The sequence below is a fragment of the Neovison vison genome, chromosome 7 (genome assembly GCF_020171115.1).
Source record: "Neovison vison isolate M4711 chromosome 7, ASM_NN_V1, whole genome shotgun sequence".
Classification (NCBI taxonomy): Eukaryota; Metazoa; Chordata; class Mammalia; order Carnivora; family Mustelidae; genus Neogale; species Neogale vison.
In genome coordinates this window covers 186799983-186824285 of record NC_058097.1, presented here as the reverse complement: position 1 = coordinate 186824285, position 24303 = coordinate 186799983, and the positions used below count along the sequence as shown (strand labels likewise).

Genomic DNA, 24303 nt, shown 5'->3' with positions numbered 1-24303 from the left:
AGTAAAAGGCAGACAATCATCTGAAGGTACAGAAATGCGACCACTAGTCACAGGTTTTTCTCTTTTTTGTCCTCAACCATTTAGTAAAGCCCAGAGATAAAGAGGATTAAACTGGGTTTTCAAATACAAGAAGTTCAAGTTCAAGGAGATACTTGTTGCTTTGAAGTTTCAGCTTTTCAAAGCTGGAACTCAGCAAAGTAATTATGAATGTACAGGATTCCTGTGGAAACAGTAATGTAAAAACACTGTCAAAGAAAAAAATCAATACAGAAATGAACTCAGTATTGACAATGAAGTTGTCAACTTAGAAAATGCTATAGCATACGTTTCCATCAGGCGGTATCAGTAGTTAGCAGATGGTGGATTCTCTTCTAAAGTAATTAATCGCAACATAAAACGGGCTAAATTAAAAAAATTTGTTCAAGAGCTCTCTCTGAAACAACTAAAAAAAATATTCCCTCTTCCCAAGTCAAATTATTTTCTTTCATTGTATTAGATCAAGTAATAATATCTGTGGCATACCTGGACAACTAAATATTAAGATACTACAACTTCGTAGATTAGTTTCAGGTTATTAGTTTCCTGGGCTAGTTGAAATTATGCTCTGGGGAAGAAGTTCGAGACAACTGAATTCCATCTCTTGACATGACTGACATAAATAATAAATTTCAAGAAAGTAAAATCCTAAGCAAAAGCATGTGAAGTAATATTAGCAAAAAGGCTTTTTAGAAGAGGGTCACTATATATATACACAACACTCTTCTTTCCAATAACAAAGACATCAAGAGGGGTAAGGGAGATGCAAGCAGGTAAAATAATATGAGACTATTAATAAAAGCAGCTCATTGAAAAAAGTGAAATTCTGTTTACAAGGCTATTGTTAGGTAATCTAGGGAATTTAAGAGACCACAACATATTTTCTGGAATTAAGTAAGAAGATAAAGATCCATAACTCGCACCTTTAAGGTGGAACTATTTTGCACTTATTATGAATTTCTAATGGCTTACTTTTACCCAATACCTATCATGTGATAAGGACCTTATTTAATCCTACCAACAAATCTATGGGACAGATTTTCCCTTTCATTTCATAGATGAGGACAGAAGCTACTTTACGGGGATCAGAAACACCGTAATGGCAGAGCTAAGGCTCAGACATGAGTCTGCAGGACTCTGTTGCATCGCGCAGCTACACACTGTTGCGTTGTTGACACACTTAGGCCTTCCACACTCATGCAAGCAACTCTAGATTGTGCTCAGTTCTCATCCACAACTGAGCAATGGAGTTTTGCTGCTACTAGGTTTTTAGTTTCTTCACTAAAAAACTGGGCTCTGATACTTAAAAATGTACACTACAGTATTACTGCCTATCATTTCAATAAGATCCCAAGGCAGTCTAGCACAGTAAATGGAAAACCATTTGCAGGATGTATTTTTTCCTTAAGTGAACAGATGATCGACTGATAATGCTCTGCTTGAATATTACAATCTGATCTGAGCACTAACAAAGCACCCATGGTGTGTTCTACAACAGCAAGGTTCTGAGGGTCCACATATATGTAAACCTCGTCTCTCCTAACTCAAGCCAAATGTTTTTTATTCTTACGGTGAAAATTAAACAAGTAAATAAACATAATGGAACCCTTAAGGAGTTCTAACCAATGAATTTACAATAGTTCAGATAGTTATTGACTCAAATAACTTTTTACCCAGATGAACACACTTATGCACATGTATGTGTGTGTGTGTGTGTACATGTATATATGTATATATATACACTGGTGGCTGTGGGAGAAAGTGGAAGTATGCAAGAAGATACCCCTCAGTGTCAGGTGACTAGTTTAAAGGTGCAGTCAAGATCTGGATCATCTTCACTGAAAAGCAAGGGGGTATATTTCAGTGAATGAGGATCAGATCTTTAAATCTTATTGCAGGTTGTCTAAATGGAGATATATATATATATATATGAAATATACCCCTTACCTTGAATATCAGTCATTAAGAAACATCATAGATTCTGGGGAGAGAAAAAACTCTTACATCTATCAATCTCAGTTGAATACACTTTAGTCAGCCTTTTTCAGGGGTTTTAGGACAGAATTAGACACAATACCCTAAGGCATGTATATGTAAGTAATGAATTAATTTCCTTCTGATGTATGTAGAATTATATTAGTGATGTAAAATCCCTGGGAAAAATGGAGAAAATCATTTTCTGTGTTCTGCTGATCAGAACAGGAACCCTGGTTGAGCTCATTATTTTGCCAGCATTTAACAGCTGCTTACCACTGCAAACAGAAGAGGTGATGTTGTACAGAAAAGGATAAAACTGCATACAGCGTATCAACTTCAGGCTGTTTTCACATTCTGGGCATTTGGTCGTTAATTTCAAAGCCTGTCTAAAGGCCTCAAGTGCCCCACTGATATTCTTCAGAGCAAGGTAAGCATTTCCCAGGCTCAAAAAGGTCAGGGGCTGAAAAAAAAAAAATTAGAAAAATGTTAGTGAATTAGTATTTCCTGAGAGTCACAAAACTTTTGAGTATACATCTTTTGGCTTCTTTTAGGTTATCTTATAATAGTTAATGGCTAACTGTCCATTTTATTTAAATCAGCCAATTCTACAATTATACCCTTTTACTAAAATAAAAAGTAAAGTGTAATAAACACTAAAGTATATAAATCAGTGAATTTTTATATGTGTATATATCCCTGTAACAACCTCTCATCTCAAGATATAAAACATTTATAATGTTTCTAAGACTCCAAAGGATTCCCTTGGGCAACCCAACCCAAATCCCAGATGCAACCAGTGTTGTTACGTTCTTTCACCATAAATTAGCTCTGTCTTTAAACCTCATATAAATGCAATCAAACAGCATGTTCCCTTCCATGTATATATAATCTATACGCTTTTGTAGATTCTTTTACTCAATACAATATCTAAGGTTTACAAAACTGAATGTTTTTTGTGTATAGTAGTTTATTATTTTTTTTTAAATTGATGTGTAATGTCTACCATGTGAATACATTGTTTGTTCACTGCTTGTTCATTCATGTTTGTTCATTATCATACTGATAAGCATTTGGACTCTTTCCAGTTTTGGGCTATGACGAATAAGCTACTATGAACATTTTTGCAACTACCTTTTGATAGACATATTTGCTCCTTTTCCTTGGATATATACTCTGCAGTGGGTCTTAGGGCAGGCATATATTTAGTTTTATAAGATACAACCAGTTTTATAAGATTTTATAAGATACAAATCTTTTTTAAAAGATTTTTATTTATTTATTTGAGACAGAGAGTATGAATGGGGGTAGGTGCAAGGGGGAGGCAGAGGGACAAAAAGACTCTGAACTGAGTGTGGGCTCTAAGGTGGGGCTCAATTCCACAACCTGAGCCAAAACCAAGAGTCGGGTGCTTAACGAACTGTGCCACCGAGGCGTCCCACGACCAGGGAGTTTTCTAATTCCTGGGATGTACAAATTTACACTCTTACCAGGAAGTATGAGAATCTATTAGTACTGCCAGTCCTTTAAATTTAGCTGTTTTAAATCAAAACTAAAATGAGATATCACCTCACACCAGTCAGAATGGCTAAAATTAACAAGTCAGGAAATGACAGATGCTGGTGAGGATGCAGAGAAAGGGGAACCCTCCTACACTGTTGGTGGGAATGCAAGCTGGTGCAACCACTCTGGAAAACAGCATGGAGGTTCCTCAAAATGTTGAAAATAGAACTGCCCTATGACCAGCAATTGCACTACTGGGTATTTACCCTAAAGATACAAACGTAGTGCTCTGAAGCGGCACATGCACCCGAATGTTTATAGCAGCAATGTCTGCAATAGCCAAACTATGGAAAGAACCTAGATGTCCATCAACAGATGAATGGATAAAGAAGATGTGGTATATATACACAATGGAATACTATGCAGCCATCAAAAGAAATGAAATCATGCCATTTGCGACAACATGGATCGAACCAGAGCGTATCATGCTTAGCAAAGTAAGTCAAGCAGAAAAAGACAACTATCATATGATCTCCCTGATATGAGGAAATGGTGAAGCAACATGGGGGGTTTAGGGGGTAGGAGAGGAATAAATGAAACAAGATGGGATTGGGAGGGAGACAAACCATAAGTGACTCTTAATCTCACAAAAACTGAGGGTTGCTGGGGGGAGGGGTGTTGGGAGAAGGGGGGTGGGGTTATGGACACTGGGGATGGTATGTGCTATGGTGAGTGATGTGAAGTGTGTAAACCTGGCAATTCACAGACCTGTACCCCTGGGGATAAAAATATATTATGTTTATAAAAAATTAAAAATTTAAAAAAAACCCAAAAAGATCAAAAAGAGATTTTTAAAGATAATAGGGAAAATGTGGACTTTTATGCCAATAAATTGGAAAATTTAGATAATTGTTAATTTTCTAGAAAAAATAGAACATAAAATTGACTCAAAAAGAAATAGAAAAACAAGTTATAAAAAATTTAGCTGTTTTAGAGAAATAATGAAGTAGCATCTCAATGTGGTTTCAATTTATTAGTACTAGTGTTGAATATTTTTTCATGTGCTTATAGCCATTTGGATATCCTCATTTCTGAAGTGCCTGTTGTTTTCACCATTAAAAAAAAAAAACAAAAAAACAAAAAACCAACCACAGGTTGTCTTTTCCTTACTGATTTGAAGGAACTCTTTATATATGGGTCCTTTGTTGGAAATATTTATTGCAAATATCTTCTCCCAGTCTGGGGTTTGCCTTTTATTCTTTTACTAGTATCTCTGATAAAAAGACATTCTTACTTTTGATGAAGTTCTATTTACAGATATATACATGAATATGAATATATAAAATATATATTTATAGAAATATATATTTTACAGTTAGACCTTTTTTAAATGTTTGCCTACTATAACATCATGAAGACCTTCTCTTATTTTTTCACCAACCTTTATTATTTCATGTTTCACATTCTGGTACCTGATCCACCTCAACTTAATTCTGTGTATGAAGTGAGGGAGGAGGCAAGGTTCATTTCTTTTTCCACAGGGACATCCATATATTCCAGCATTACTTGCTGAAAAACCAACAGGTGTCTCCACTGCCCTGAACTACTGGTATATCTTTAACATAAATCAAATAACCATATATACGGGGGGTACTTCTAATTTTTCTCTTATGTTTTATTGGTATGTTTGAGTATCCTTGTGCCAATACCACACTGACCTAATTACAGCAAGTCTTGAAATAAAGTAATACAAGCCTTCCCACTGTCTGTTACGTCTGTTAGGTCATCCACAATATGTCACTATAACCAAGCCAAGGTGTACAAAATATGCCATATTACAGAGGCATTAATCTAAGTAGCTCTCAGATTACATTTAAAATCTTACTTTGTGGTTCATACCCAGACGCAATTAAATCCCATATTTGGATTTCAAAGTGTTTTATATTTTCACATAAGGAAACAAAATGTTTATTCCTCTGACCAGAATGATGGTTGTACAAATATCTTATACTGAGATAAACTCATTAGTATTTTGGGAAAAAAATGAATTTTCATCAGTGCATCCAGAAAATAACTGAGGTTTTTACTAGTGTTTTATATACTGGGGATACAGCAGAAAATAAGAAAGATAAGTCCCTGCCTTTGTAGACGTTTTAGTCAAGTGTCATAAAAGCACAAGTATGAGAAGAATGTGATGGAGAAGAGTAAAGCTGGGAAGAAACATTAAATAGACCGAAGTGGGGAAGAGAATGTCATTTTAAATACTGGAGTAAGGGAAAGACCTACTGAGTAGTTAATATTTTAAAGGATTTCAAGGAGACGAGGCAAGCTATGAAGAATCTTGGTGGAGTGAAGTATCCAAACAGAGAAAATAGAAGGTTCAAAGAGGCGGAGGTGGGAGCATGCCTAGTATGTTCAAGGAAATGCAGAGGTAAGTGAGGCTAGAACAGAATGAGCAAAGGAATGATTTCATGGGGATGAGGTCAGAAAAGTAACAAAGTCATGTAAGACCTTCTACACTATTATAAATTCTTGTCTTTTACTATGGGTTACATGGAGAACCATTGCGGAGATTTGAACAAACGACAACATATGACCTTGTATAAGGATCTTACTGATTACTACGAATAGACTACAGGGGGATAAATGCCAAAAGCAGAGAAGTTAGGCCAGAGACTAGTGAAATAATTCAGAAAAGATAATGGTATATTGGATCAGACAGCAGTGGAGATAAACTGCAATTCTGGGTATATTTTGAAAATATCAGCAAGGTAAGTTAATACACTGAATTTACCCTGAGACAGGAAAAAAGGAGTGAAGGACAGCTCCAAGTTTTTATCCTGAACTACTAGCTTTACTGTTTCCCGAAATGGGAAAGACAGAGAAGAAAAGACTGGAACAAAGTAAAGGAGCTTAGTTTTGGCCTTTAGTTCTAAAGTGTGTTTTAGACATCCACATGGAGACGGTCAAGTAAGCTGCTGGATAAAGGATCTGTGGTTCAGAGCAAACCTGACAGGTGACTCAAGAGGGAAATGACAGGGTTCTCAAGATGTGGTGCTGGAACAACCGGATGTCTATGTGATATGAACTTTGATGAATGAACTTTGATCTCCACTTTATATTACAAAAAAAAATTTAACTTGAAATGGTTCACAAACCTAAATGTAAAACCTAAAACTTCAAATGGTCTCAAAGACAACATAGGAAAATATTTTACTTTATTTGAGATAGCTATTTAAAGACAAGTAATAGACAGCAAAGATAAAACAGAACTAATTGCTTTCAAATTTTTTGTGAGGATACCTTAAATCTAACAATAAAAATCAAAAGAGAAAGGATGGGCAAATTGAAGGGTATTTTTTTTTAAGATTTTATTTATTTATTTGACAGAGAGAGAGATATCACAAGTAGATAGAGAGGCAGGCAGAGAGAGAGAAAGGAGGAAGCAGGCTCCCCGCTGAGCAGAGAGCCCGGTGTGGGGCTCGATCCCAGGACCCCGGGATCGTGACCTGAGCTGAAGGCAGAGGCTTAACCCACTGAGCCACCCAGGCGCCCCTGAAGGGTATTTTTAAAAGAGAAGACAAAAGCAGGGTACCTGGGTGGCTCAATGGGTTAAAGCCTATGCCTTTGGCTCAGGTCATGATCCCAGGGTCCTGGGATCCAGCCCCACAGTGGGCTCTCTGTGGAGCAGGGAACCTCCTCCCACCCCCCACCTGCTTGTGATCTCTGTATGTCAAATAAATAAATAAAATCTTAAAAAAAAAAAGAGAGAGAGAGAAGACAAACAAAAAAAAAAGAAAAATTTTTTCATGTATGATGGAGTTAAAGATTTTGTATAAAATAAAAAAAATCTAAATTCGAACAAAATGCATACAAAAACTTTTATTTTAAAAATATGATTAAAGGGATGTGTGGCTGGCTCAGTCTGTGGAGCATAGGGCTCTATCTCAGGATTATAGGTTCAAGCCCCACCTTCAGTGTAGAGATTACTTAAAAAAAAATAAAATCTTCAGAAAAAATTAAAATAAGAAAATAAAAAAGCAATTAAAGGATAAAGAAATTTATTTTACAGCACAGGAGAGATATTTTTTAAAGTACACTTGTTTTACAAATGTTAAGTCAGAGGCTGTGTGGCATGGCCAAAGGGTGTGAGTGCTGTGGCCAATCTCCTGGAGTTCAAATAAATCCAACTTTGAGACTTCTGGTAAATCCCTTTTGCCCATTTCTTTATCTATCAAATGGGCAAATTCTATCTCGCAGGGTTATTGTGAGGATTAAATGATTCATCACATGTAAAGGGATCGGTATGGTGCCTGGCTTTAGTAAACAATAACAAAAGTTAGCAATTAGTTCAATTGCCAAATTCTGGGGAAGCTACAGATGAAATGAATACTTTCCGACCTTGATGATGGCAATGTAATTGGCCCAAATCTTTTGGTAGATGTTTGGCATTTTGTATCAAAGCCATCAAAATAACTCATTGGCTTAGTAATTCCACTGCTAGCCATCTTTCCTAAGAAAATTACGTGGAATGCAGAAAAAACCTTATTCAGAGAACCATTATTGGTAATAGGTAAGCACTGTCAGCAACCTAAACATTCAACAACTGAGGAGTACGCTGTGATATACAAATTCAAAAGCAGCCATTAATGATGACTAGTAAAAACTATGTGGTAATAAAACTTTTTTATATAGTAACTTTTGAAGATCGCCAGTGCAACAGTGTTGCAACACTATGAAATATTTGAATAGAAGAAAAACTTACAGGACTTTCCAAATGTTGGTAGTTGAGGGAAGGGTGCTTGCTGATTAAGGTGTATTTTCGTGGTATCTATTCTGATCCACTGATTTCTCTTTTGACTATTACTGTAGCACCACAGCATTTAACAACTGAAATTTTAGTGTAATTTTCAAATACAGAAAGGCAGTTAATCTCTAAAGGAGCTCTTTTTTCTTCAGAGGAATACTGCCTCATTGCCTTCACTGGTGACAACAGAAAGTGAAATAAGTATCAGGGGAACACAGCTGTGGTGAGCCTTTGGGGGCCCAATCATCACATCCCATTTATAGCATCTGTTCCCACTGTACCTGCACCTGGCCCACAGCTTTTGGACCACAAAAAAACATTTGGTAAATATCTGATATACTTTTTTGGCACCAGGCCTGTTGTACAGTATAGCATCTGTAAACTTTGGCTCAAATCTACTTGTGAGTTTGTGTATTTCAAGGGAAACTCTTAACAGGCAATATTTTCTTCTCATACTTAAAAAACTAGTTCTGAAATATCACAAATAAACCTAAAGCACTCATGCACACTTCTTTTAAAAGTTTTTTTTGGATGGGCACCTGGGTGGCTTAGTCCATTGGGCATTTGACTTCAGCTCATTTCATGATCTCAAGGTACTGGGATGGAGCCCTGCATGGGGCTCCCCTCTCAGTGAGGAGCCTTCTCCCTCTGCCTCTGCTTCTCCCCCTGCTTGTGCTCTCTCTCTCAAATAAATAAATAAAATTTTTTAAAATAAATAAACGTTTTTTTGGATATGAAACTTATGAACATTTAAACACTAGGTATAAGAGCAATTTAATTGTATATTTACTATAACTGCATTTCATCAAACCTAGGTTGTCATCAATTGTAACATGAATCCTTATTTCAGAGAATTATCTCAGAAATTATGAGTAATTAACTACACAGCAGTGATTAACTCCATGGGCAGCATGTGGGAGGTTCAGGGCATGAACCCATCTATCTATTCTTATCAATGCGACCTTTAAACTATGCTCTGGCTTGGTTGATATAAAGATATCTATAAATTAAAGTTGTAAAACAATATAATATTAAGCAGCAGGCATAGTGTGATGAGTAGGATAAAGAACCAGATGTTTCAGACTGACATAAAAAAGTGGCAGTATAGGGGCGCGTGGGTGGCTCAGTGGATTAAGCCGCTGCCTTCGGCTCGGGTCATGATCCCAGGGTCCTGGGATCAAGCCCCGCATTGGGCTCTCTGCTCTGTGGGAAGCCTGCTTCCTCCTCTCTCTCTGCCTGCCTCTTGCCAACTTCTGATCTCTGTCTGTCAAATAAATAAAATAAATCTTTAAAAAAAAAAAAAGTGGCAGTATATTTTTAGCAGCTGTGTCATTCTTATTTAAACCTAAGTTCCTAAAAATAAATTAACCACATAATTATAAGTTTCACTCATTTTAAGTAAAGAAATGACACAAGAGAACTATAGGCCAATATTTCTGATGAACATAGGTGCAAATATCCTCGACAAAATACTAACAAACTGAATCCAACAATACAGTAACAAAAATCATTCATCACAATCAAATGTGATTTACTCCCGGGATACAATGGTGATTCAATATTCACATATCAATTAATGTGATACATCACATCAATTAAGAGAAAGGATAAAAATTGTATGATCATTTCAATAAATACAGAAAAAGCACTTGACAAAGTACAACATCCATTCATGATAAAAGTCCTCAACAAAGTAGGTCTAGAGGGGACATACCTCAACATAATGAAGGGCATATATGAAAAACCCACAATAAACCTCACCCTTAATGGGGAAAAACAGAGCTTTTCCCCTAACACCAGGAACAAGACAGGATGTCCACTCTCATCACTTTTATTTATCATAGTACTGGAAGTCTTAGTCTCAGCAATCAGACAACAAAACGAAATAAAAGGAATTCAAATCGGTAAGGAAGAAGTAAAATGTTTTACTATTTGCAGATGATGTGATGCCATATATAGAAAAGCCTAAAGACTCCACCAAAAAATTACTAAAACTGTTAAGTGAATTGAGTAAAATCACAGTATATAAAATCAATGTGCAGAAATTTGCTGCATTTGTACATATAATAATGAAGCAGCAGAAAGAGAAATTGAAAAAACAATCCCATTTACAGCTGTACCAAAAATAAGACCTATGAATAAACCTAACCAAAGAGGTGAAAGAACTATACTCTGAAAACTGTAAAACACTGATGAAAGAAATTGAAGAGAACACAAACAAATGGAAAGAAATCCCACATTCATGAATTGGAAGAAAAAACATTGTTAAAATGTCTATACTACCCAAAGCTACCTACACATTGAATAAAATCCCTATCAAAACACCAACAGCAGGGGCGCCTGGGTGGCTCAGTGGGTTAAGCCTCTGCCTTCAGCTCAGGTCATGATCTCAGAGTTCAAGGATCAAGCCCCGCATCGGGCTCTCTGCTCAGCAGGAAGCCTGCTTCCTCCCACTCTCTCTGCCTGCCTCTCTGCCTGCTTCTGATCTGTCTGTCAAAATAATAAATAAAATCTTAAAAAAAAAAAACAAAAAACCATCAACAGCATTTTTTGCAGAACTAGAACAAAAAAATCCCAAGATTAATATGGAACCACAAAAGACTTTGAATAGCCAAAGCAACTTTGAAAAAGAAGAGCAAAGCTGGAAGCATCACAATTCTGGATGTCAAGTTACAATACAAAACTGTAGTAATCAAAACAGAATGGTACTGGCACAAAAATAGATATACAGATCAATGGAACAGAACAAAAAACCCAAAAATTAACCTACAATTATATGGTTAATTTTATTAAATCAGGACAGAATATATCTAATCAAAAAAAGATAGTTTTCAACAAATGGTGTTGGAAAAACTGGTCAGTAAATAGTAATAAACTGGACCACTTTCTTACACCATACACAAAAATAAACTGAAAATGGATTAAAGACCTAAATGTGAGACCTGAAAGCATAAAATTCCTAGAAGAGAACAAGGCAGTAAGTTCTCTGACATCAGCCATAACAACATTTTTATAGCTATGTCTCGTGGGACAAAGGGAATTAAAAACAAAAATAAGCTATTGGGACTACATCAAAATAAAAAGCTTCTGTACAGTGAAGGAAACAACCAACAAAACTAAAAGTCAACCCATGGAATGGGAGAAGGTATTTGCAAATGCATATATCTGATAAAGGCAAAATCTGATATATTTGCAAATGCATATATCTGATATATCTGCAAATGCATATATCTGGTAAATGCAATATCTGATAAAGGGTTAATGTTCAAAATATATAAAGAACTGATACAACTCAATACTAAAAAAAAAAAATGCAATTACAAAATAGGCAGAAGACATGAATAGCTATTTTTCCAAATAAGACATCTAGATGGCCAATAGACACATGAAAAGATGTTCAACATCACTCATCATCAAGGAAATACCAATCAAAACCATGATGAGATACCATCTCATGTTTGTCAGAATGGCTAAAATTAACAACATGGGAAACAACAGATACTGGCAAGAATGCAAAGAAAGGGGAACCCCTCACACTGTTGGCAGGAAAGCAAAATAGTGTGGCCACTCTGGAAAACAGTATGGACGTTCTCAAAAAGGTAAAAATAGAACTATCCTATGACCCAGCAACTATACTACTAGGTACTTACGCAAAGGCTACAAACATACTGACTCGAAGGGGCACATGCACCCTGACGTTTACAGCAGCATTATCAACAACAGGGAAATTAAGGAAAGAACCCAACTGTTCACTGACTGATAAATGGATAAAGAAGATGAAGTCATAAATACAGTAGAATATTACTCAGCCATCAAAAAGAAGTCTTGCCATTTGCAAGGACATGGATGAAGCTAGAGTGTATTATGCTAAGTGAAGTTAGTCAGAGAAAGAAAAAAAAAACCATATGATTTCACTCATATGTGGAATTAAACAGAGAAAAGAGATGACATATGGGAAGGCGAAAAAAGAGAGGGAAGCAAACCATAAAAGAGACGATAGAGAACAAACTGAGGATTGATGGAGGGGCGGTAGGCAGGGAATGGGCTAAATGGGTGATAGGTATTAAGGAGGGCACTTGTGTTGAATGTGATTAAATTCTACTCCTAAAACTAGTATTACACTGTATGTTAACTAATTAGAACTTAAATAAAAATTTGGAAAAAAAAAACATTAAAAATAGAACTTCTAGGGCGCCTGGGTGGCAGTCCGGTTAAGCGACTGACTTTTGGATTCAGCTCAGGTTGTGATCTCAGGATAGTGAGATCGAGCTCTGCATCAGGCTCCACACTCAGCACAGAGTTGGTTTGAGATTCTCTCTCTCCTTCTCCCTCTGCCCCTCCCACTCATGCTCTCTCTCTCAAATAAAGACATAAAACTTAAAAAAAAAAAAAAAAAAAAAGAACTACCCCAAGATCCAACAAACACACTACTGGGTATTTATCCAAAGAATACAAAAACACTAATTCAGAAGGATAAATGCACCCCTTTGTTTACAGCAGCATTATTTACAATAGCCAAGATGCAGAGAAGCTCTACGGTTCATCGATAGATGAATGGATGAAAAAGATGTGGTGTATATATATACATACAAAATGAAGTATTATTCAGCCATAAAAAAGAATGAAATCGTGTCATTTGCAATGACATGGAGGGAGCTAGAGAGTATAGTACTAAGTGAAATAAGACACAATAAGACAAATACCTTATGATTTCACTCATACATGTAATTTAAGAAACAAAAGCAGCAAAGGAAAAAAAAGAGAGAGAGAGAGAGAGAAAGAAACCAAGAAACAGATTCTTAGTTACAGAGAACAAACTGATGGTTACCAGAGCAGAGGTGGGCAGAGGGCAGAGGCACCTGAAACAGGAGATAGGGATGAAGGAGGGCACTTGTGATGAGCATCAGGGGATGTATGGAAGCGTTGAATCACTGCACTGTACACCTGAGACTAATATAACACTGTATATTAGCTAAAGTAGAATGAAAATTAAAGAAAAGAAAGTAAATATATCTAAGATATATCTGGGAGTAAAAACAAGAAGATACAGAAAAATGTGATTAGCACGAGTGTACATTTGTACAAAATAAATCAATATAAAAACACATTAAAAATAAGACAAAACAAAATCTGCTTTATGTCACCTTAAAGTATGCAAACTGTACTCTGATAAAAACGTGAGACTTTTTTTGTGCCTTCCCCAGAAAAATACAAATTGTACCCTGAATTTGAGTTACCCCCACATAGTATATGGAGCTACAGAGAAACATAAAACCTCACCTCAGAGCTATTGATGGCCAAAGCTTGAAGGAGCAGTTTAGTGGCATCAAGATGGAGACCATAGTGAATCAAAAGGTTGGCCAAGTTCACAAGAGGAATGTCTTGGTACTGAAGTGGAGCCAAATTCAAAGCTCTCTGAAGACAGGCAATAGCAAAAGTGCTGTTTCCTACTGCTCTCCAGTAGAGTCCAGCTTCATTGAGTATCAGCCAGACGGGGGCATTTGGCTGAAAAACCCAAAATACCTCAGATGCCGAAATAATACAGTACTAGTTCTAACAAGGATTTTTAATGCATGCATTTTAATTTTTAATTACAAATACTAAGCATTTAAATTTCAGCTGTCTAAAGCAGGAGACTTACCTTATTAATAGCGTGAAATAAGAATGACCCAATTTCTTCTTCTGGGATAGTATAGTTATTAATACGGGAAAGCAAAATCTGAAAACATCAAAAGGAAGACTGACTCAATTGAAAATAACAGGGAAGACATTTGAGAAAATTCTATAGATAGTAGTCTTGAGCTTCTCAGGAACAGCTAATTTGAATAGACACTTATAATCATGTATTTATATATATAAAACACGAGGTCATCACCAACAGGTGTTGACCTGCTTATATGAATGCCCTAGTTTCCTCTAACTAAAACACGTTACAAGATGTATACCACATACACATACCCCATTAAAGTCAACCTAAGTATCCAAAATCAAAAGAGAAATTATTCAAAAGACAACAGTATGTAATACCCAATGGCAACAAAAACCTTCTATCTTTCCTAGCTGGAAAACCACTGGATCTGTAACTACGCTATGTTCTTGCAACATGTGTGTAACTGTGAGTAACTCTAAGGTGGGGATCATGGTCTATTTATCTTTCCTAGGAATCCAAACAGCGCCTGGTACATAATGTTTTCCACCTCAGTAAATGTTTGTTGACTGTCAGTAGTAACTGTTCACAGTTTTAAAATTAAGTTTTAAAAAGGTTGTTGTGATGGTCTGTTTTCTCTGCAAAAAACTAATCTTTCAATTGTATCTCTGGAATGGTATGTAATGTAGAATTTCTAGTCAGCAATATAACACTCTTAGTTATACATGACTAGCAGGAATTAAGGTACAAAGCATAATGGAATTTATCTATAGTATCTGTAAATTCATACAAATTCATACAAACTTCCAAGGACCCTACATAAGGCCACAGGGTTGAAAAGGCCACAAAGAGAATCTTCAAGCTTTCAATTTATACAGACTTCTGGAGACTTGGAGGATGCAAAGCTAAACTGAAGGGGTCAGAATGGCCCCCAGCAGATGAGCCCCAACAAGTAAACAGAGAGTTCTGTGTTGCTCATCTTTGCGGCACTCTTATTCGAGAGAATGCTCATGTGGTCTGCGCGAGCAGCCCTGAAGCACACTTCCCTGACACTCCTTCAATAGCATGAAAGTCTTCTTAATGATTCTACCAATTCTTTAAGAGTTTTAAAAAACTTCAAGTTCAATAACTGCCTTCTATCAAGTTTTCGTTCCACCTACGAGGCTTGTGAAGTCACCCAGAATGGACGGCAATAAACACCAGCCTAAGTGAGCCTTACTTTTCGTGCATGGTCATCTGGCATTTTGGCTTTCAGATCCATGCGGACCTCTAATTCTTTGACTAAGTAGGACAGAGTCTGGCTTTTTCTGAAGTCAGTTATGGAACAGTCAGGGGTTTGGGCCTCTTCTTCTGAAGAATAATCATCACTGTTGAGTTCGTGGATCCTGGCACAAGAAAAAGGAACAAGATTCATATTTTCAAAGTTTGGGTGATTTCAAGATAAAGACTTAACCTTTCAAGTCCAAGGCTGGTGCTCTCAAAGAACTGCCAGATGATAATCATGCAGAATCAAGTGCTTTGCCAAATCCATCAGCACTTGCCTGAGTCCTTTGTTTTCCGGTGGCAGAAAATACGTTGGTAATTCCCCGCCAAGAGGGACTCTAGGATAGCTTTCTGCACAATCTGCTCTTTTAGGCCAAAGAATATGCTGTTTGTCCTAATAAAGAGAAAAAATTTCTCATAAGTTTCCTTGGATTCAATATTTCAACATGCTAAATAAACTTTTAAAAGAATATAAATATATTAAGATAACTGAACAATTTAGTATTTAAAAAAATTGTAGACACTATCATGTAAACTCTATCATGTTCCTTCTACTGAAGACTATTAGTCTATGTCAGTAATTCTACCTGCTTTACCATAGACTGGTTCAGGGTTGGGCAGGCCTAAGTCCGCTGAGCCCCATGAGATACAAGGAGAGGCTTGCTTGGGGCTTCTGAGAAAGAAAAGCCAGTCTTTGTCTCCTTTGCCACATAGGAACAAAGAACATGTTGCTCCAAGTGGCTGCTGCCTGTTACCTCATGACCATGAGGAAGACAAGCATTAGGATGAAACCTATACCGGGGATGGCAAATTGAAGAAAAGGAAAGAAACGGGTCCCTGATGACATCACTGGTCCATTTAATTAACCAAACCCAAAGCCTGCTCTCATCTCTGGACTTTCTGTAATATGAGGCATATTTTCTTTTAAGCCAGTTAAAGTAGAGTTTATGATTTGTACCTGAAAACATATATGAGCTTAAAACCTGGCACAGAAAACTACTTTTCCCTGAACTAAGATGGTTTCTTTTCCAATGCCAAAGTTTAACAATTGTTTTGATATGTAAAATGTTCATTTTTCTAAATAAGATACATCAGAGGCTTATTAAACTTAAATCTTGGAGTTACCAAACTTTTGGGAATTTATTTTACACAGAATTAAATCTAAGTGGCTATATTAATTCTGATAGAATATAAACTGGATTGAATTCTAAAAATTTAATACTGAATAAAATATACATGGTATCTGTCCTCATACCTTGGTATGCCCATGGGCTAACATACAATTATTTCTTAGCTAGTCAGAAATACATATTTATTGGGGTGCTTGCATTGCTCAGTCGGGTAAACATTTGCCTTTGGCTCAGGTCATAGTGCCACAGCCCTGGGATCAAGTCCCACTTCGGGTGCCCTGCTCAGTGGGAAGCTTGTTTCTTCTCCCTCTTCCTCTGCTACTCCCCCTGCTTGAGCTATCTCTCTCTCTCAAATAAATAAATAAAATCTTAAAAAAATACATACTTATTAACTTATTATCTGTATCATCTGATAGAATATAAGGTCCAGCAAAGAGCTTGCATGCCATATCCACAGTACCAGCCTGATGCACAAACAGGAGCTCAATAAAAGAATGCTGATTAAAAAGTGAAATGTAGCTGGCCCTTGAAAAGCACAGCTTTGAACTATGCAGGTCCATTTACACGTGGATTTTTTTTTTAAATAAATACAGTGCAGTACTATATATGTATTTTTTCTTCCTCATGACTTTCTTAATAACATTTTCTTTTCTCTAGCTTACTTTATTTTAAGAATACAATACATAATACCTACAACATAAAAAAAGTGTTAATCTACTGTTTATGTTCTCAGTAAGGCTTTGGTCAATAGTAGGCTATTAGTAGTTAAGTTTTTGGGGGAATCAAAAAAGTTATATGCAGATTTCTGACTGCTTGGGTCAGTCGCAGAGTCGCTAGAAGGGTCGCTAGAGGGGTCGGTCCCTCTAGCCCCCATGTTGTTCAAGGGTCAACTGTATATAGAAGCATATACTTAGGTCAAGTTTAGAAACTTTTGAGGGTTGGTAATTATACTCAGAGCCCAAAGTTTTGAACCAAAATTGGAGTCTATATGCCTCACTTGATTGGGAAGAAGACCTCAAGACAGACCCTGTGTCTTGCTAATCTACTACCTAGGAGAATGTCTTCTGTTTAACAGAAGTTGACTAAGTGTTTGCTGAGCTAAGCTGAACAGTGATAAGGACCGTCACTGCTTTCAGAAATCTTGTCTGAAAAAAGTGCTTCATCATCCTTTATTAACTTACCCTATATGCATCAGAATCCCTGCCCCAGATCCAGAGAATGGAATGGGCTACAGGAGAAGACTTGACCAAATCACTGATATCACTCTGATTTGCCTGAACATCAAAATTCACAGACATCATACTGGAGGTTGATGAATCCTCACCAAACTAGAAAATGAAAAGAAAAGTTGAATCAAACTAGAAGCAGAAAAGAAGTTGTGATTAAGATTTAATCCAACTCAAAACCTCAGTGAATACTCAAACCCAGGAGGAAATCTGAAAGTAGGTCAGTAATAAAGTAATCAGAGCTTTACATTTTCAGAACTAGGCTCCAACACTATTCTCTTAGAAAATGTATAATTTAGCAACTTTTAATCAACTATTTTATTGGAGTATGAGAAAAATGGCATGGATTCTTCCTTTCTTTACTGTCCCTTTACTTCCCTTCTGTGATTTAGTCTCTTTTAAGTTTAAACATGAGCTGATTATCTAAGATGTTTGGTTCATTATTGCCCTACCCTGTCTAGACTAAAATGATTGGTACTCAGTAGAATTAGTGTGCTGTGTGAGAAGCAAGGAACTTGAAAAAGGGCTCTCAGGAGTTTAATATAGCTATGATTTAGGCATTATAACCATTATACAATCAACTCCCAATATAAATACAGCCTCCCTCCAAACCAAGGTAAATCAATGCTTGATATTCTTAGGGAATACCCCAATTCCTGTTCATCTAAAACATTGTTAGATGAGGGAATGGGACCAGGATGGGAGGGAGTAGAAAAGAATGGACTCATTCACTATGTAACAGAGATACAACTTATGGATATATAATACTGAAGCTACACTAGTACAGGGGAGTCTTCCAAATGGTCTGTCTTGAGACCATCATGATAACCAAAAGTCACCTTGGTTTCAGTCTGTGTCATTTGTAAATATTATTCCCTTTTTTCCCCCTTAAAATAATGTTTGGATTTAAGACAGGGAGCTATAGGGGCACCTGGGTGACTTAGTCAGTTAAGCATCCACCTTCGGGTCAGGTCATGGTCCCAAGGTCCTGGGACTGACCCCTGCATCAGGCTCCCTGCTCCACGGGGAGCCTGTTTCTTCCTCTCTGCTGCTCCCCCTGCTCGTGCTCTCTGGCTCTTTCTCACAAATAAAGAAATATAATCTTTTAAAAAAAAATAGCTATAATATCAGCTGTGTAAGTCTGATGTCTCTTTACTGTGTTTGAAAACTAAACGTGGGATATTGCTAGGAACTAGTTGACAAAAATCATGGGAAGCATTTGGTCTTTATTACTAATTCTCCCCTAAACGGCCTCTTAATTTTTGCTTCTTTTTCTCAATGAGTTCTGGGTTTTTTTAGACTAAAAAGTACTAATTCTTCATCCTTTGTCTTCCTATAGAAGCTGTTCTGATCTATTAATTATCTTAACTGCTCATCTCTGAAAATTCCTGTATCTATGATTAAAGATATGATAGGTTTCAATAGGCTATGATAAACTTCACTTTATTTCCAACATTCTTCTGGAAGATATTTCAAACTCTGGTTGTGCTTATTATCTGCTATCAGTCCAATTAGATGCCCTCTGGTATCATTATAAATATGTATTATTTCTTCCCAACTAGTTAGCCTAGGATTATATGTATATGACTTAATGCATATGTGTGTGTGTGTGTGTGTGTGTGTGTGTATACACACATGTCTATGTATGGATACTCACAGAGAAAGAAAGAGAGAGAAAATACCCATGCCATGTAGCAATAGTGCTTAATAAAAATTTCCTGTTGATAATAATCATTTTGTTAATGTTTTTAGTTGAAGCAACATAACTAGACTGATGACTCGAGGGAAGAGCATGGCTACTCTTTCCCAAATTTTAAATTACTGGTCTTACTCTAGCAAGTTAAAAGGGAGATGCAGGCTTTGAGTTAATAGAGCCCAATCTAGCTCCCATGGTAAAGGAGAAAAGAAACAAAGACATACACAGCTAGTCCTTGGGGGGACTGGAAATGTCATGCAAGAAGTAACTGAGGTACTATCTACAAAATCTGACTTCATAAACATACTCAAAATCTTAAATTAGTAACAAATTTGGGGATCAAATATACAAGGAATCAAGGGGGAAAAGCAATATTAAACAGTATTACTCTTAGATATGCAAAGTTATAAGAGCTAGAAGACAGCAAGAAAAAGACCTGAACATAGTCCACATTTTCAAAAATATCTCCACGATGGTAGCGCACAGGTTGGTCCCACTGGCAATGTAAACTATGCTGCTGGTTGACCAGACGGCATATCTGATGATTTCCTGGAATAAGAAAGGAAAGTACAATTTTTGAGAAACATAAGCAACGCCAACATGGTTTCTTTGGTCTCAGTCACTTAGTTTCAGAGCCTGGCAAAGTACTTACACAGGGGGTACCATACATGGAAACACTCATTAATAGTTAGCTAAATTAAATCGTTCTAAAGAAGTCTCAGTTTCTCTAACTATAAAAAAAAGGGGGGTTCCACTAAATCACCAAAATATCTTCTGGTAATTACATTCTGTGACAGTAAAATCTATCAATTACATTGTTTTAAGAGACTTTTGCCATCTCTCTGGAGACAATCTGCTTTATATAGTTCATAATTCTGTTTCAAAATTATTACAAGAGCTCTGGTTACACTGTAATACAGAGCAAGCAGTAAATAACTCAAAGAACTGAACATACTCTTTATACTCAAAATAGCAAAGAAAACCTAATATGTGGATTGTAAAATGGACTTTAAATGGTCACAGCTAAGGTTCAAAGATTTAAGAGACCTTCCATATCAATATTCTATTAATTTATTCTTTGGTGTCACCTGTTAGATCTGCTCCCTTAGGGTTTTATTAGAAGTGAAACATTCTGGATATAACCAAGTCACTGATACCCTGTCAACCCAACTGTCCTTAGACAGTGGTTCTAACTTCTGGGTCATGGACTCTGAGAGATTTTAATAAAAGCTATATGCCTTCTTCCCAGAAAAAAAAATTGTGCACATACATATTACAGCATGTAATTTTTGGGGAGGATTTCAGAATCCCCTGAAACTAATCCACTGACCAAGGTTAAGAGTTCCTGCTTGAGAAAAATTCTAGCCTAAAATCTTACTTCTAAAATAAAATATTTGTTTTTAAGGGAGGAAGAAAAATAAGCCTTATTGCCAGTGTTGGCTTGATAGTGGATGGTTTGTTTCAAGGGTGTGTGTGGCTTGTGTTTACTTGGTATAAGGCCATGTTACTCACATTGTGTTTTCAGACCAGCAACAACAGACATCAAATAGGAGCTTGCTAGAAATTCAGAATCTCAGGTCCTACCTCAGAAGAATCTGCATTTTAACAAGGTCTCCAAGAGATTGGCATGCTTACTAAATCAAACAACTGTTGTTAAGACTTCTAAGATCGAAAAGATTTAATTTTTACTTTAAAATGTGAATTAAAAAAAAACTTGATGATGACTCGATTTTAAGACTGAGGGAAGTCATAAGCACAACTTTATACTGCTTTAGGGCTACACAAAAGTTATGAAAGTAGAACATGCTAGAAGTAAACTTCCTAAACTGTCTTTATTTGGAATCAATACTCACCTAACTGTGCCTCTTTTGCCATCTGTGTCTCATGGATGATATTTCTTAAGATTTGCTCTTCCTGAATCAGCTTATGTTTTTCTAGGATCTCCTGCTGTCTCAGGTAGTGGTCATGCTGCTTTTGATATTCTTTCAACTCATTCAGTGTTCGCTGGAGGGATCTTAACATTTTTTAACACCAGGAAAAAGTTATAGAGCTTTAAAATGGAATTTTTAGACCTTTTTTAAAAAGTTATTTATTTATTTATTTATTTGACAGACAGAGATTACAAGTAGGCAGAGAGGCAGGCAGAGAGAGGGGGAAGCAGGCTCCCTGCTGAGCAGAGAGCCTGGTGCGGGACTCGATCCCAGGACCCTAAGATCATAACTTGAGCTGAAGGCAGAGGCTTAACCCACTGAGCCACCCAGTTGCTCCTAAAACTGAATTTTTAAACCCATATACTGTATAGATTTTTTTCGGTCCTCAGCAATAATTGCTAGTTTTTTCCTTTTAACATACAAACACTGTACCACAAATTTAAAAATAATGGGGGCAAAATAAATCTATTGTTTTATTAAAAGTTAGAGGCAAAAAGATGGATGCAAAATTCTTCCCTTACAAAGGGCTCTTTTGATATTAAATGGTGTATTGGACTGTTCAGGTACCCAAAAGATATAGCAACACACTATAAATCTTGACATATTCAACAACTATTCTATTTCACATTCATACATATTGACATATTCAACAACTATTCTATTTCCCCCCATGAAGTCTGTGTTAGTTCTACTGCCACCTTTTCATCTTTTCTTTTGATTCTACATAAAGACAAGGTTAAGAGAAAGGGCCAACAGTACCTTGCTCTTAAACTCTAGCTCCTTGTATTTGTGGATTTTTGGGAAAAAGACCACAGAAACCCGGCTTCGAAAGACTTTTGTGTACCACCTGGTATCAATAAATCAGCTGCCTGATTATATTCACTCACAGAATCATTTTTACCTACTACATCGTAACACATGGAGATTTACGAGCTGTACAGATTGTGTACGAGAGAACCAATTTGCTCAGCCAGGACAAGTTCTGATCAGGTGTAACAGAAGCCAGTATAAACAAATAAGTGGTCATTCCTTCCTTTTCACCACATTATGCTTTAAAATGATTGGAAAATAAGCAAATGCAATAGTTTAATGAGTTCCAAATCTCCATTTAATTCTCTAATAATCAAAAATTACCTCAAAACATGGAGGCTAATTCCGTAAGAATAATTCATTTCCAGTTATGTGAAGTTTCCTAACTGGCCCTACTATTTATGGAATCAAATACATTTTTATTAAGTATATTGCAAGGACCAAGTACAACAGCACTTCATCACCGCACAATTTACAGAAATTGGACTAAAATATGGGCCAAATAATGTTTCTCAATGTCACTTAACTAATGTAACATTAGCCCAATCCTAGCATCTAATGGGGAGAAAGAGCAAATGCAGCATGTGCAAGTTATTTTTCCGACAATGTATTCTGTGGAAACTAAAACAAAACCGAATTTCTAATTATCTGGCAGCGCCCCTACTCCATCATAAAAGTAACTGATGGTCGAAGTATAAAGACCTAAATGACAGAATTTACTGCAAACATTCTCTAGTTCCTGGAATTCATACTATTAAAGATTCCTCTACACAACCTCTGAGTTGTGCTAACCCACCCTGGATCTGAAGAAAAGGGATAGGACCAGCTGCAGTGAAGAGGTGTTTTTAATTCTAATGAACAAATTAACACGGGCATTACCCTACCCAGGTCTAGCTTATGATTCTAGAGTGCTACGGTTTTCTCTCCTAATTACCTATGTTGAGCTTCCAATTTCTGCTCGAGTTTTTGCTGACAAAGGACAGCATGCTTCCTCTTTATAGCTTGCTCAAAGCCAGGTTTGGCCTGCAAAGCATGGTCATAACAGAGCACTGAGTGGTTATACTCCCCCAGCATCTGAAGGGACAAAAAACACACACACACACATATATACACACAGGAGGAAAACATTAGTCACAGCATGGTTGGACCTGCCCAAACCCCCTAACGACTTACAAGATCACACTTATATCTCACTCTACAGCGAACATTATTTTTAATAATTTTGTTTTGTTTCATTTATTGATTCATTTGAGAGAGACAGGGAGACAGAGCACTAGCAGGGGAAGGGGCAGGGGAGAGGCAGAGGCAGAGGGAGCAGCAGACTCCCCACTAAGGTGAGAGCCCAAGGTGGGGCTTGATCCTGGGTCCTGGATATCTTTGAGCTGAAGCAGACGCTTTATCATCTGAGCCACCCAGGTGCCCCTGGCGAACACTATTTTTGATCAGTGACCAAATCCACAACATAAGATATGCTGTAAGATTGCTTAACTAGAAAGTAGTGCTATCTTCAGAGGGGAAGTTTCTCTGAACTTCTGCAGGAATTTAAGACTCCTATCAAATTAATTATTTTTCTTTTTTGTCAAGAGGCTAGGACCATTAGGATACATTATTATGTTGAGGTATTTTCCCCCTAATTTCTTCATTTCCATTCCCTTTTCCTCGTTCAGACCAAAAGAGGACGGGGGGAAAAAAGGTAATTTTTAAGTTGAAAATAAAATTTTTTTAAAAAGAAAAGGAAATAGCAACTGGTTTGGCTCATGAAAACACAAAGTTGTATTTACTGCATATATATTTCCCAAAGTGTAATAGCTGGTGAAGAAGTCACTGTCATCCAGGGCTGCGTGGACCACCACAGCAGCATCTGCAGAGAAGTGTGCTCTGTGCAGCACATTTGCCAAGTTGACCAGGGCAATGTCTTTATTGTGCCTACAAGAGAAGGAGAGGTGCAATTCGGTGTTAGGAGAGACATGTGTGCTCCGTGACTCCGTGTAACTATTTGACAAGAGAATATTACATTCGAAGTTATTGAACTTAGAAAAATAACTTTGAGTGTACTGATAGAGAAAATAATTGAAGAAAATCCTACTGTTCATTTTTATATAGCTGATGGTGCTTATTCAATCTGACAGCTATGAATTTTGCCATAGAAATAAGGTTGGGCAGATACTTTATGGCTGTAAAATGTATTTAGGGCTCATTATTTGCTTTGAGAAAAATTTAATTTATGCTAATTCCTCCAGGCAAGGTCCTTATAGTCAAGTTTCAAGTGAACCAGAGGGC

The 24303-nt window shown here is 36.8% G+C and overlaps 1 protein-coding gene across 2 annotated transcripts in view; it reads right to left on the bottom strand.

The window, feature by feature from the left end:
• The window catches only part of TTC17 (tetratricopeptide repeat domain 17), a 118993-nt gene that overhangs the window by 62100 nt on the left and 32590 nt on the right, over nucleotides 1-24303 (bottom strand). For both annotated transcript variants that reach the window (XM_044259116.1, XM_044259117.1), the window contains exons 7-16: nucleotides 23805-23949; nucleotides 22958-23097; nucleotides 21136-21296; nucleotides 19719-19831; nucleotides 17542-17688; nucleotides 15509-15624; nucleotides 15187-15352; nucleotides 13962-14039; nucleotides 13601-13825; nucleotides 2287-2473 (exon numbers count right to left, since the gene is read on the bottom strand). In XM_044259116.1, the coding sequence (XP_044115051.1) occupies nucleotides 2287-2473; nucleotides 13601-13825; nucleotides 13962-14039; nucleotides 15187-15352; nucleotides 15509-15624; nucleotides 17542-17688; nucleotides 19719-19831; nucleotides 21136-21296; nucleotides 22958-23097; nucleotides 23805-23949 (1478 nt within the window). The remainder of the gene's footprint in view (nucleotides 1-2286; nucleotides 2474-13600; nucleotides 13826-13961; nucleotides 14040-15186; nucleotides 15353-15508; nucleotides 15625-17541; nucleotides 17689-19718; nucleotides 19832-21135; nucleotides 21297-22957; nucleotides 23098-23804; nucleotides 23950-24303) is intronic.